General features: G+C 49.4%; 1 protein-coding gene across 1 annotated transcript; it reads left to right on the top strand.

The window, feature by feature from the left end:
* The first annotated feature begins 4,389 nt into the window (after positions 1 to 4,389).
* On the top strand, positions 4,390 to 12,528 carry CHRNB3 (cholinergic receptor nicotinic beta 3 subunit). Its single transcript, XM_050912765.1, has 4 exons — positions 4,390 to 4,431; positions 9,240 to 9,349; positions 9,575 to 10,457; positions 11,790 to 12,528. The coding sequence occupies exons 1-4, from the start codon at positions 4,405 to 4,407 to the stop codon at positions 11,922 to 11,924; spliced, it is 1,155 nt and encodes a 384-aa protein (XP_050768722.1). The 5' UTR covers positions 4,390 to 4,404; the 3' UTR covers positions 11,925 to 12,528.
* Positions 12,529 to 12,871: the final 343 nt, after the last annotated feature.

Raw genomic sequence — 12,871 nt, 5'->3', positions numbered from 1 at the left:
GGAACCTGAGGGAGAGGGGAGATGGCAAACAGTGCTCGATTACTTGTACATGCAGTAACCTGCCAGGGAGCTCCCCAACTTTTGCCTTCTCTGTGCACCATACGGTAAATTCAGGGATGCATCTGTCCTACGGCCACTTCTCTGTTTTTTCAAAGTCAGTGCTACTTTGTTCAGTGTTTTCTCCATGGCTTTATCTAACTTAATCATCAGACGGGGCTTGATCAAAGGAGCTGTTAGGCTATTTTTTCCACTTGATATGTCTTCCTTCTTATTAAGAACTTCTGCTTTTAAACTGTCCTCCTGCAAGTACTGAGGCTGTCTTATAAGGGCACCAATCTTGTTCCCTCTGGCTTTCTTCTTTGTGAGACTTCTCAACTCTTTTTCACTCTTTTCTGTGGCTTCCCCAGCAGCTGATAATCAACACATCCAGCCCCAAAACTAGCTTTACCACCTCTCTGCTATACCTTCTTGGAGCATTAGGGCTCTTGGACTTCATGTGATTTATGGGCTGTGAAACGGCACTGTTTCCTATGAGGGAGTTCATACACAGCCATGGACACCATGCCCGTGGGGTGTGTGGTTGCCTATGTGTGTACAGGGAGTTATACTCAAATAAACCCAGAGCAATGTATTCCAGCAGTAAGACAAAGCTGGTTTTGATCCTGCATGTTTTGGGGTTGTGGATTTTTTCTATTCAATGGTTTTCCTGTTACATTTCCTGTGTTTATCAACCACGCACCCCTATGAACCTCCTAAAGGAAAAGCGAAAAGGCTGGGAGCCGGGGTCTCTGCAGAGACTCTTATGTGTCAGGGGATTGGACCACTGAGGTTGTGGGTAGTGAAGGGGGAGAAACAGGTTCTTTCTCTTCCTTTGGTTGTGGATGCAATGCCTGTCTGGCATGTTTGGGCAGGCAATCCAGTTTCCTAGGACAGACCCCAGACTCTGTCCCCCATTTGCTGTGGTGGAGCTAGGGTTAGCCCTGGTGTGAGAATAAACCCTGGAGCAAGCAGAAGGGGCATTTGTGGTTTCCCAGTTGCTAATAGCAGACCTCAAAGGCTCGTGACCCAGCAGCAAGACACGGTGGCTGCAGAGGCTGCTATAAACTGTATTGACAGCTGCATGAGCCCATCCCTGGCTGTGGTGCAGAGCAGGTGGAAAGGAGTATGAAAGCTCCCTCTGACCAGCTGGCCTCCACCTCCCCAGGGTTTGGTAACCCCACCACAACTGCAAGTCCAACAATAGAGGACAAGCACGCCCTGTGCTAGAACATCTGACAGTAAAGTAATTGTTACCCTGTGAGTGGCAATCATTAGGCTTCAGAGTTTACTGCTTCTGAAAGAGGAATCGGCATTTGCTGTGGCTGGAAGTGGGGGATGACAGTGCTGCTTGGACCTTGTGCTATCCTGAGAGGATCCAGACTGCATTAGGGAATGATTTTGTCCAATGGGAAGCGCTGGCATGGGAGCAGGTTTTTGCTTCAGGCAGTCCTTCAGCTGTGCTGCTTCCTGCCAGGTTTCCCCTTGCCCATGGCCTCACATAGACCCCGCTGAGGGAGAAGAGGCTGCACGGCCTGTCTTGCCCAGGAGGCGGGCAGCAGCTGCTGGGGGAAGAGGACACGGACAGGGATAGTGGTCTGTGGTCACACCCTTTCCCGCGGGCACATAGCAGAGCATTACCCTCTGCCTCCAGTTTTCTCTCTGGGGGAGCTGCTGGGCTCGAATGCCCTTTCCTCTCGCCCTGTGGCACAGGGACTCTGCTGTGGGCTGCCTTACCTCTGATGTTTGCTGCACAGCGTGTGCGAGCCCCTCAGCTGTGCCCCCCTGCCAGGGCTCTCCCATCGCCCGGTCCTTGCACCGTCCCTCGGTTGCGACCCTCTGCCTGCAGACCCATCCTGCACCCAATGGCTGGCAATCCAGGGCACAGCCCCTGCTCACACTGGGGCTGGCAGGGCATGGGTGGTGACGGGACAGGGTGGGCCCTGGGCAGCACCCTGCGAGGTCCCCTTTGAGCGCTGGCACAGCAATATTGGCTGTGACCCCTGTGGCACAGGGCCGATCAGCATGAGCTCCTTTTTCCTCCATGGTGCTTTTGAAGAGAGGTGAAATCCTTCTCATTCTTGGGTGCCATGTGTGTGCACAAGGGAAGAGGTGGAGGTCGTGTCAGGACCTCAGCATCATGGAGAGTGGGGCTGGCATTTGGGAAAGGATGGAGGGTCTGAACTGCTCTTCCCCTTTCACGGTAGCAGGGGGAAGGGGGAGTGTGGTGGCAGGGACCAGGGGAGTCCCAAGTCTTGCAGGTACAGACCATGATGATTCTGTGCTTGGTTGCGGGCAGACCTGGCCCTGGTTGCATCATCCAGGTCCTCCTGCTGCCAGATGAGCTCCTTTTGCTTTTTGCTCCACCGATACTGTTGCCCACCCAACCCATGCTTTCTCAACGATTTGCTGCTATCCCCTGGTTAACCCCAGCAGGAGGATTAATTTCCAAGTGCTGCATGAGGCTCCCTCAGATCTGGTTTACAAGCCCTGCAGCTTCCAGTGAGGAAATTCCACCAGCCCGATCCTTGTGCAGGGCAGCCTCCATCTCAGAAAGGCCATAGAAATTGACCAAGTGCAAGTGAAATCCCTGGGCCCTGAAATGCCCACAGTGTATTGCTGCTGTTTCTAGCTGCAAGCCAGGCAGCCAGGAATTGCCCCACAGTGACCAGATTTCCCCTGTGGCCCCAGCTCTCTGTGGTACACCACAGGTATCTGAAAAAACAGAACTCTTTCTCAGGGTGGCCTTTATCAGGCTGGATATTTACTACTCAAGAGTGAAAGAGAGCACCTGATGCTTTGAGCCTGCGGATCTTCTAAAGAATAATGAACAAGAAAGTCTGGGCAAGTACGTTGACTCAAGACAAAAAGGCCACAGAAAACAGAAAACTAGTACAAAGCCATCACTGCTCTGGTCTGATGATTTTTTTGTGTGTGAGTTGGGCTTGGGCTGTCTTGCCTTCCCCTCCCCTCGCCCTGGCTCTGCTGAGAGTCTGTGCATCTGAATTCCTACAGATTTTACTGACAAGAGCTGCCCAGAGGCAAATTTGTCTCACATCATCGCTCTGCCTCACTTCTTCAGGTCGTGCTGTTCTCCACGTCTGCTTTCTGGCATGCCCCCACTCTCTGTTGCTCTCTTCCAGATGCAGTTGCCTTCAGTTCAATCGCTGAAAATGAGGACGCGCTCCTCAAGCACTTATTTCAAGGCTATCAGAAATGGGTCCGCCCCGTGGAAAACTCCAATGACACCATCAAAGTCCTTTTCGGATTAAAGATATCACAGCTTGTGGATGTGGTAAGTGTTGTGTTGGACTTGGTAAAACATCCCTTCTTTTATAGACAGTTGTGCATCCACCTGGGAGGGCGGGTGATGCCGTTGGCTTTTGCCTCCTGACACATGAAATGCAAAGTGATGGCCAGGCAACGAAAGGCTGAGTGCGATGTGGTGCTGGTGATATGACCTCCTGCCCCACACACAGCACGGGCCGTAAGACTCTCTTGTTTGGCAACAGACCTGAAGGTCCTTTTTCCCCCGATGTTCTCACAGAATAAAGCCTCATTGCATCAGGTATTAATCAAACAGTCCATGCCAGACAGTCCCTGGTGGCTATGTCTGCAACTTAATGAAACAGCTACAGGACAGGGGTGAGGAAAGGTAGAGCTGTTTGGGCATTGTTCACACTAAGCAAGCTTGCATCCAGGCCAAAGGCAGCTCGTATCTTGACCCAACTGGCCACTCAGAAAAGATACTAGAGGCAAAACAGACAATCCCATGTTTTTGCCCACATGAAAAGCTTCCCTTCCCTTTCCCCTCCATCACTGCAATGCACAGTGGAATTTGCACAGGGCCCAGAGGTACCCACACAACAGTGTGCTCCTCGCATCCCCCAGCCTCCAGCAGCCTCCCCCCGTGCTGTGGAAGGCAGACTCTGATTTTGTGCTTTATTTACACATTCAGGACAATGTTTCAGCTTGTATCTTCCCAAACTTACTCCAGGCTGAGCAGTGTGGGGAGATGAGCCATCCTGTGAGCCCACAACCATGTGTATCCTGACCCCACTTGCTGGCCGAGCCCTGCTGCCTTCCCTGCTCTTTGGCATCTGATTCCTTTGGGCCACTGTGAAATGCCAGACCTCGGTTTTCCAGCCTCAAGAGCTCCAGCGAGAGCAGGGGCAGCACCTAGAAAGTCAGTTCACTTCCCACAACAGTGACTGAAGAGCCCAGACCCATGGGGAAACAGGACCATAGGGATCTCCTCTGCTTGACACAGGGTTGGGATTCAGCAGGCATAGGGTCTGTTTCTGCTGGCTATTTTGGTACTGCAATCCTCTCTACCTTGTGTCACCCTAGGATGAGAAGAATCAGCTGATGACAACCAACGTGTGGCTGAAGCAGGTAAATTAGACCAAATCAGATCTCCCCTTTCAGTGCGGGCTGCTGAGCTGAGCAGCCATCCCAGCCTGCTGCCCACCATGCCATCCATCCCCTTCTGTGACACCGAGTAGCCAGACAAAAGCAGCACCCTGTTACCTTGCCCGAAGCTTTTACTTTACTCCTCTCACTTCAGCAAATGCATAAAGGGGCAGAAAGGCAGGCAGGTGGGCGTTGAGGAAATAGGGTACCCTCTTCTCCTGGCCTGCACCCCAGCTGTGTGCTCAAGCCAGCTGTATTTCAGGGAAGCAACATCTGATACTGCAGTGGCTGTCCCTGGGATGCTGTGTGTGCCCTGAGGGACTATCCTGTCTGAGACTCAGAGGTCACGCAAGTACTGTCTCTCTTGCCTGACCTAAGAATTGTGCCTTGGATAGATTTCTTCTTCAGCATAAGTAAAGAGAAAGAAAAGGCCAGCATGTTAGCCCCCACCCCCAAATTAAAGTCTGTGGCAAATTAATGGAAGTGATGATAATTTATACAAATGGATGAAAGGTGCAAGTTGAACTGTTAGGTGTCCTTTCTTCTTCATTCCTGAAGAACCCTGCATTTGGTTTAGATTACATTGCACCAGTTTATTGACGTTGTGACAATTATTTTAAGTCTCTCAGACATGTGAGTATCTATAAACATGTCAGCTGATCCCAGGCAGAGGACATAAAACCCAAGCTGTACTTGAAATGATGCCATGGGAAGTGCTTCCCAGGGGCTGCTGGGCTGGTGGAGGAGAAATGGGGCTCAGTTTTTGTTCTTAGTCTGGTACCTATAGTCCTGCAGTGAGTGTGAGCTTCTGGGTGGAGCAGGACCCCTAAAGGCTTTATGGACATTATATGCAAAGATGGTCTCTCCCTTGAAGAGCGAGAAGCTCAGACTTACCCTTGCTGCAGGGAGGACAGCTTTTTCCCTTTTGCTGGGGAAATCTGCCACTGATCTGAATCCAACTGCTGAGACCCTTCCCTGAAGGATCGGCAGTGTTACATTTTCCCCACCTTCAGCTGCAATTGCAGTGCCCCTCATGTGCAAAGGGCCAGATCTTGGCTTCCTTACTCTGTTTGAGTAGCCACTTGGGCAGACAGCAGAGCCATCCTACAAAGGTAACCCCTTGCCCCCATGTCTGCCCTCTCCCCATTCCCACCCTCTCTCCTTGCAGGCCGCAGCACCCACCTCCCCCTGCGGTCCAAGCCCTGCAGTCTGCAGGTGCAGAATCAACCCACTTCACCCTCCTCATTCTCTCTGTTCCTGCAAGTGTCCCCAGAAAGATTTTACAGCCTTTTGCAGCCTTTGACAGAATATTCCTGGGTCTGACCATCTCCTCCTTCTTAGGGAAGACTTGACTGCTTGCTCCATCCAGGACAGCAAAGTCTCCTATGCCCTGGGGCAGCCTTCATCCCTCTGGCTGGGTGACATCTTCACCCAGGTTACAGCGACTGCAGAAGAGAGGGTCCTGAAGTATTGACTCACATTAGCAGGCCAAATGCAACTCCAGGCTGCCCAAGGGCAGTAGGCCTGACATGCTAATGCAGACAGACACCTACTGATCCTCTCTCCATTGCTGCATGAACATGTGTGGAGACATTTTGGGTTAGCCCATCCACGCTGAGCACCCTGTTTATATTGCAGCATTGACCTCCCCAGAGTCATAGCCAGGAGCCTGTGTCACCACTCTTGCTGTGGGAAATCAGGTTCTGCTGCAGGTTACTCTAAACATGCTGCAGGAGGTAGGGACATGCCACCATCCACTCATTGCCTCTCGGGTGTGGGGGAGGATGAGGGAGAAGCCACTTTATCTGATCCTTCTGCCTCATGCTGTGGCTAAAAGAAGGACCTACCCAGGAGTCTGCACTGTAGACATGCTGATTTCTCTGGAGGCCTTTGGAGACTGTGCTCAAATTTAGGCCAGGGCAGCTCCCTAGAGTAACTCAGCACTGTGATTTTCAGAATTGCTGAGCTGGGCTCTCGTTAGTAGTTACCGTTTCTAATACCCCTTCTCCATCTGAGGGGCTGAGAACATCAAGGTCCAAATGAAATGCAAATGGAGCAGAAAATAAGTGAGACACAGGCTCTGATTTTCACACATGCAGATGCCCCCAGGAGGTCAGGCTGAGCACTAAATACCTGCGGCCTGACCCAGGTGTCCTGCTTTGGGAGCCATGCATTCCCGTAGGCTTAGTGTGAACTGGTCCCACATGCAATCCAGTGCTTGGGAGGTTATTAGAGTGCACAAGCACAACAGCTAGGAAAAGGTCCATAAAACTAAGCAGAATTAAAATAATTTTTCTTTTGGTTAGGAAAAAGTGAAAAACACTAAAGCAAACCAGAAGTCTCTAATGACACAGACCCTGTCCTTCTGCGGGAGCTAGAGAGGTCAGGGAAGTCTGGTCCTCACCCCTGGGTGTGTGAGGTTGAGGGGGAATCACAGTCATCATTTGTCTGCAAGAGTCTAGCTTTTCTTAGGTGAGCAAAGCTTAAATGCAAGGGTTTTCTTTTTTTTTTTTACCTCAAACATCCAGATGATCAAGGTGGTGCGACTTGATGATGTGCATGCAGGCAGGCACACATGGTGCAAAGGAGCTTTTAGTGGTTGCTGAGAAAGTATCTGGGTTCAGGCAAGCTATGGAGTCTACTAGCAAGGGTCGAGAATCTGGGTCCAGTGTTTCTTGGTCTGCTTGCTGTGGGTTAAGCACTTGAGTGACAGCCCACAGATGGGAATTTGGCAGAACTGGAGGAAGGGGAGAGCAATGGGAGGGTCTGGAGCAGCTTGGAAGAAAGGGAGAAGAGAGGAGAGGGCCCTTCATACCTGCTGCCACAGTTCGTGTCAGCGTAGCCCATAGGGAGATTCCCATTTTAAACTGCTCATCTTTAAAGTCTGCACACAATCTATTTTCTGCTCTAGTAAGAAGACACGCAACCATTTGCCTTGCAGACATGAAAGAGCACTTTAGCTGGGAAAGAAATCAATGCAGGGCAAGGGGGAGGGAGGAGTATTGCAGATGCAGCAAATCACCCAGGCTGAGGGGCTGCTCCAATTCAACTCCAGAGGGATGATTCTATCTCCAGGTGGCTCACAGGGTATTTGCTTTTGTTGTGTAGTGCAGGCTATGAGCTGACTGTGTTGGCTGCTGCTGTCAGCCCTGACTATCCCCTTGCATAACAGGTGTGTTTCCAGCCTAAGCCCCCTTGCACCTATTACAGGAGGTGTCCAGGACACTTGTGAGTCTGTGCCCACCTAACAGCCCAGGCTGCTGGAAACATCTGGTAGATACCCATCCACAGAGAAAAGTTCACGCTAAAAGTGGTGTGCTCTGTCCCTGCCGCTGAGGCTAAGAGCAGCAATAACCCCTCTTCTCTTTCCACACCTGAACAGCTCTCATCCCTCCTTCAGCAGCAGGGGTGGAGAGCTGTGCCTGATAGCTGATGCCAGACATTTGGGCAGTTCAGAGAGTGGGTCCACATCTCTTCTAGTGCAGGTAGTGGGGCCATTAATCCTGCCATGGTACCACCCTGGCCAACTGCCTCCTTTGCTTGTGCCTTGGGCCAGATTTGAGTTGGGGTCTACCAGCCACCTGCCCATAACCTTGGGTCCCATCCCTTCCCTGCACCTGGAGGAGGAAGACGCTTGTTCTCACTGTGTTTAGGTCTCTACTGAGACTCTGGGTTGCTGTCACACTGTAAAGGACTGTAGTAACAAGCATCTGTAGGTATAGCTGTGAAAAGCATGTGGAACCGAAGAAGTAAGAGGGGAACAACATGGTGGGAGAAGAAGCAGAGACTATCGCTTTTTGGTTCGTCCATAAGTCATGGAGGAAATTGCCCAGAGAAGGCTGAGGCCCCCACATCCCTGGGGAGCTCTTAGTGCTGGAGCTTAATGGAAAGTGGTTCATCTCCTGCTTCTTGGTATTGACCACAGTCTACAGCTTTTGCTTCCTCTTGCTGCTATTCCTGTGGGCAAGTGAAAACCCTCATCAATAATGAGCGAGGATCAGAGAGCTGCTTTTCCACTCCATCTCTGTGAAAATCTCCAGGTCGCTAGAGCCGCTTTGCTAGGATCTCCCCATCTGAAAAACAAAAAGAGGAGAGAAAAATTATTCTGGAGTTCAGCATGATGAAAATGGGCAGGACTCCCACTGCTTTTGCTTTTTTAGTGTTATCTCTTCAGGATTGTAACCAAATGCTTTACAATAGCATCGTATTATTTTCCTGCAATAGTGTGCAGGTCTTTCTGATGAAAGAACAATGATTTGGTTTGCAAGGAGAGTGTACGGATATTAGGTGTTGTATTCTGTTCACTGAAAAAAGCCAGGTCTCCACTGAACAGTAATTAAAGGCCACCTCTCTGTCACTTGGGGAGTAGTAGCCATGCCAGCTGGCTCTTCTATGGGGTCAGTGCCAGCCAAAAACACTGTGGGCTCGTTCTCAGAAGGAAGAAGAGGTGCCATACTCAAGGGAAGTGGCTCTTTCCTTCTGGACTACCCTCATGTGGGTTGGGCAGGGTGGTGAGTGAAGTGAGAGTCAAGTGCTCTCTGGGAGTGCCTGCCTTGAGGTTGCCTGCAAAGGGATGGGTTGCTGGGGCCCACACGCGGCTGGAGGGGCAGTGCTTGTGGTGATTAACATCTCCCAGCCATGCCTGCCTGGCATCCTCTCTGCAGTGGAGCAGTCTTACACCAAGCTCTGCCCATTGTGCTGTGCAATGCAGTCCCTCTGAGGCAGGTGGTGGAAGGAGGAATGAGGCTGTTGTGTATGAGTGGGCAGAGGACTCTGCTGGCTTGTTACAGGAATGGATCGACCACAAGCTCTCCTGGAATCCAGAGGAATACGGTGGGATCACCGCCATCCGTGTCCCCTCTGAGTCCCTGTGGCTTCCCGACATTGTTTTGTTTGAAAAGTGAGTAGCATGGCTCCTTGCTCCGGGCTTAGGCCAGAGCTTGGGCAAGGCATGTCAGCCACCATGAAGCCTGCGTGTGCTGTCAGAAGGCTGCTTCTTTAGGCAATATGAATGTTGGCTTCCTTTGTGCTGCAGGTGACGGGTAGAAAGCAGAGCTGTGAGGGGGTAGGACTGGGGCAAACGTAGTCCTGAACTTGGTACTGTTTCTTCCTGTCCAACTCCCAGTGCTGATGGACGTTTTGAAGGATCCCTGATGACCAAAGTCATAGTGAAGTACAATGGAGTGGTGACCTGGACGCCACCGGCCAGTTATAAGAGCTCCTGCACAATGGACGTGACCTTCTTCCCCTTCGACAGGCAGAACTGCTCCATGAAGTTTGGGTCGTGGACATATGATGGCAGTATGGTGGACTTGATTTTAGTGGATGAAAATGTAGACAGGAAGGACTTCTTTGATAATGGGGAGTGGGAGATCCTAAACGCCAAAGGTATGAAAGGCAACAGGAAGGATGGGCTGTACTCTTACCCATTTGTCACTTACTCCTTTGTGTTGAGACGCCTTCCACTGTTTTACACTCTTTTCTTAATAATCCCTTGCCTGGGATTGTCTTTTCTGACTGTCCTGGTGTTTTATCTGCCTTCAGATGAAGGAGAGAAGCTTTCATTGTCTACATCAGTTCTAGTTTCCCTCACTGTTTTCCTTCTAGTGATTGAGGAAATAATCCCTTCTTCTTCCAAAGTCATCCCTCTGATCGGTGAGTATCTGCTGTTCATCATGATTTTTGTGACCCTCTCTATCATCGTGACTGTGTTTGTTATCAACGTCCACCACCGCTCCTCAGCAACTTACCACCCCATGGCTCCCTGGGTTAAAAGACTCTTCCTCCAGAAGTTGCCTCGGCTGCTCTGCATGAAGGGCCATGTAGATCGTTACTCCTTCTCAGAAACTGAAGAAAAGGAAACCATCTTGAAATCAAAGCTCCCAGGGAAGCAGAAACACAAGCAAGCAAAAGACGGAGAGAAAATTGTTATTGCCTTTCTGGAAAAGGCAGCTGACTCCATTCGATACATTTCCAGGCATGTTAAAAAGGAGCATTTCATCAGACAGGTAGGTGAAGGGAGGGCAAGGAGGGATCACAGTTTCCTTGACAGCAATGGCTTCCAAGCTCTTACCTTTTCTGCATGCCTTTCCCTTTGCCTCTTCCTCCTGCTCTCATCTAAGGCATGTCCTAGGAGCTTCCCCTGCTTGATTAATAATATGGGTTTTGCGAAAACGCATTGCTTCAAGGAGAACTGTGTTGTGCTGTGAGAGTCCCTGCTCTTCACAGACACAAGAGGCCACAGGAGCCTCTCCTGGAGGAATTCCTGTTTTGGGATTATTACCCAAATAATAACCTTGTCCTGCTTAAGCTGGGGATAGACATGAATCTGGACAACATCTGAACTGTCACATGCTCTGAAAGTGTATCTTTCACAACACTTACAGGCAGGCTCTATGGCAGTTGCTGGGTCCCAGTCCTGGCCTCCCAGCGACTATACACAGCATAGCTGCCCTGTTTTGAGTGGAGGTCTTCTAGATTTTCACTAACATCAGTTCAGATTAGTCCCTAACTACTATCTTTCTCCTCCTCCCAACAATCCCCCAGGCTATTCAAATGGCAAATTACTGTGTGCATAAACAATGCATCTCATGTGAGGGTAGGACAGCAGAGCAATACACCTACCAGCATATGGAAAGAAAAAAACTTCTGTTACCACCCTCCTAGCAAAAGCCAGGGCTTTGTTCAAACTGTGCTGAGGACTTCAGCAGAAAGATGAACAGTAAATCAAACATGTAGTATGTGAGCATATAGTGTCCATGACTGAAGCCTTCTGTTTGAAGCTGAAATAATTTTTAATAAAAAAAGTCCCTTGAATTGCTTTTATAAATAGCTCTTTTGTGTTTGCAGGGTTGTGCCAGTACTCACAATACAAAACCCCCCTCCTGAATGCACACAATCTGAGCCAAGAGAGCACTTAAGCAAACACAAGCCAATGGGACCACTTGTATTGGAAGCAACGTCTGCGTCAAAGTGCTGTGCTAGAGCCAAGTTCTGGCACTTCAAGGGAAATACAGTTCTGTGAAAAGAAACCCAGTTCATTATAAAGCCATCTCCAAGCTTGAGTCTGTAAACTTTCACATATGCACTTAGCTAAAAGCTTTTGCACAGGCTGAAAGAAGTCTGATTACCATGTGTGTAAAACTATGGAATTGTTTTGGGATTTTGAGTGACTCACAGCTGTGGGTGCTGAAAAAGCGATCCATGTTAGTTTTAGGATACAGCACACTACAAACTTCTAATTTTAAAAACAGATTTTTGGAGCTGAAATATATATAGCAGTATCAACAAAGTACTGGGCTCATTACTGTTTCTGTTTGTTCTCCCTCTCTCCTTCCCAGGTTGTCCAAGACTGGAAATTTGTAGCTCAAGTCCTGGATCGGATCTTCCTGTGGTTATTTCTGGCGGTGTCAGTCACGGGTTCAGTTCTCATCTTTACCCCTGCATTACAGATGTGGCTGAACAGCACTTTGTAGAAAATGCTCCCACAGTAGCATACAACAAGTACAATGCCAAGGGATGGTGGTGCCTTCGAGCTTGGTCTCTATTGTACAGGATGGGAAGCAACAGTAAGAATGAGGGAAGGTGATGGTAACAGCGGGCGTTGACTAGCTTTCTATCTTCATACAATTCCACCCGTTACAGATTTGGCTGAGATCAGAGAAGGGCTTGGTGTGCTGCTGAGTCCTAAAGTGAATTGGGGTTGCACAACTGGGTTATAAGTATTTTACTAGAAGCTTGGTTGTATTACAATAAAAGCCAAAATTATTAGTTAAAATTGGAAATAGTACTTCCGGCACAACGATTATACTTAAAAGGCAGATCTGTCAGTTAAAATGCTAGTTTATAAAAGAAGTTATAGTAGGAACACAAGTAAGTACTCAGTTTATCTACATTTCCAAGTAAAAACCACAAAGTCTCTACAGATCGCTTTGTGCATGTGTCAGAACTGGCAAAGGCACAGCATGTGCATCAGAAAAAGTACAAATACCTTTTAGATGGGATGTTTCAAACCTTGACTCTGTGGCCTCACCTTGCTGCAGGATCAGCTCAACAGTGTCAGAACTTACCACTCTGCCCACCTGCTACCAGCCTTTATGGCATGCACACTTTGTCTCTCCTCTTGGCCATCAGGAAACTACAAGGTGTTACCCACTTTTCAGTATAATTTGCAATTTTGCCTGCTGCTCTGTAATGTGCCAAAAGGCTGAACAAGTAAGGATTTTCCCCATGCTCCGCATTTAGAAACTATGATTCCTGCACCCGCTTGTTCACAAGACAAGTGGAAGTGGAAGACCACCTGAAGCATATCGCATGGAGAAAGGTGGCTATGCTACTCCATAAGGCAACAGTGATCTTCCTAAACAGTTCAGTTGGAGGGAAGCTGCAGACATCATTTTTGGCAATGAAACTTGTGGTTGCT

This window comes from Gymnogyps californianus, chromosome Z, assembly GCF_018139145.2.
Source record: "Gymnogyps californianus isolate 813 chromosome Z, ASM1813914v2, whole genome shotgun sequence".
NCBI classification, from domain to species: Eukaryota; Metazoa; Chordata; class Aves; order Accipitriformes; family Cathartidae; genus Gymnogyps; species Gymnogyps californianus.
Note: the sequence above shows the minus strand (reverse complement) of the source record. Positions and strands in the feature narration are given on the sequence as shown.

Excerpts from the sequence above, each read along its gene's own strand:
- CHRNB3 (XM_050912765.1), top strand. The coding sequence starts at position 4,405 with ATGACAACCAACGTGTGGCTGAAGCAG. Across the intron at positions 4,432-9,239 it reads CCAACGTGTGGCTGAAGCAG|GAATGGATCGACCACAAGCT; the intron begins GTAAATTAGACC and ends GGCTTGTTACAG. Across the intron at positions 9,350-9,574 it reads GACATTGTTTTGTTTGAAAA|TGCTGATGGACGTTTTGAAG; the intron begins GTGAGTAGCATG and ends TCCAACTCCCAG.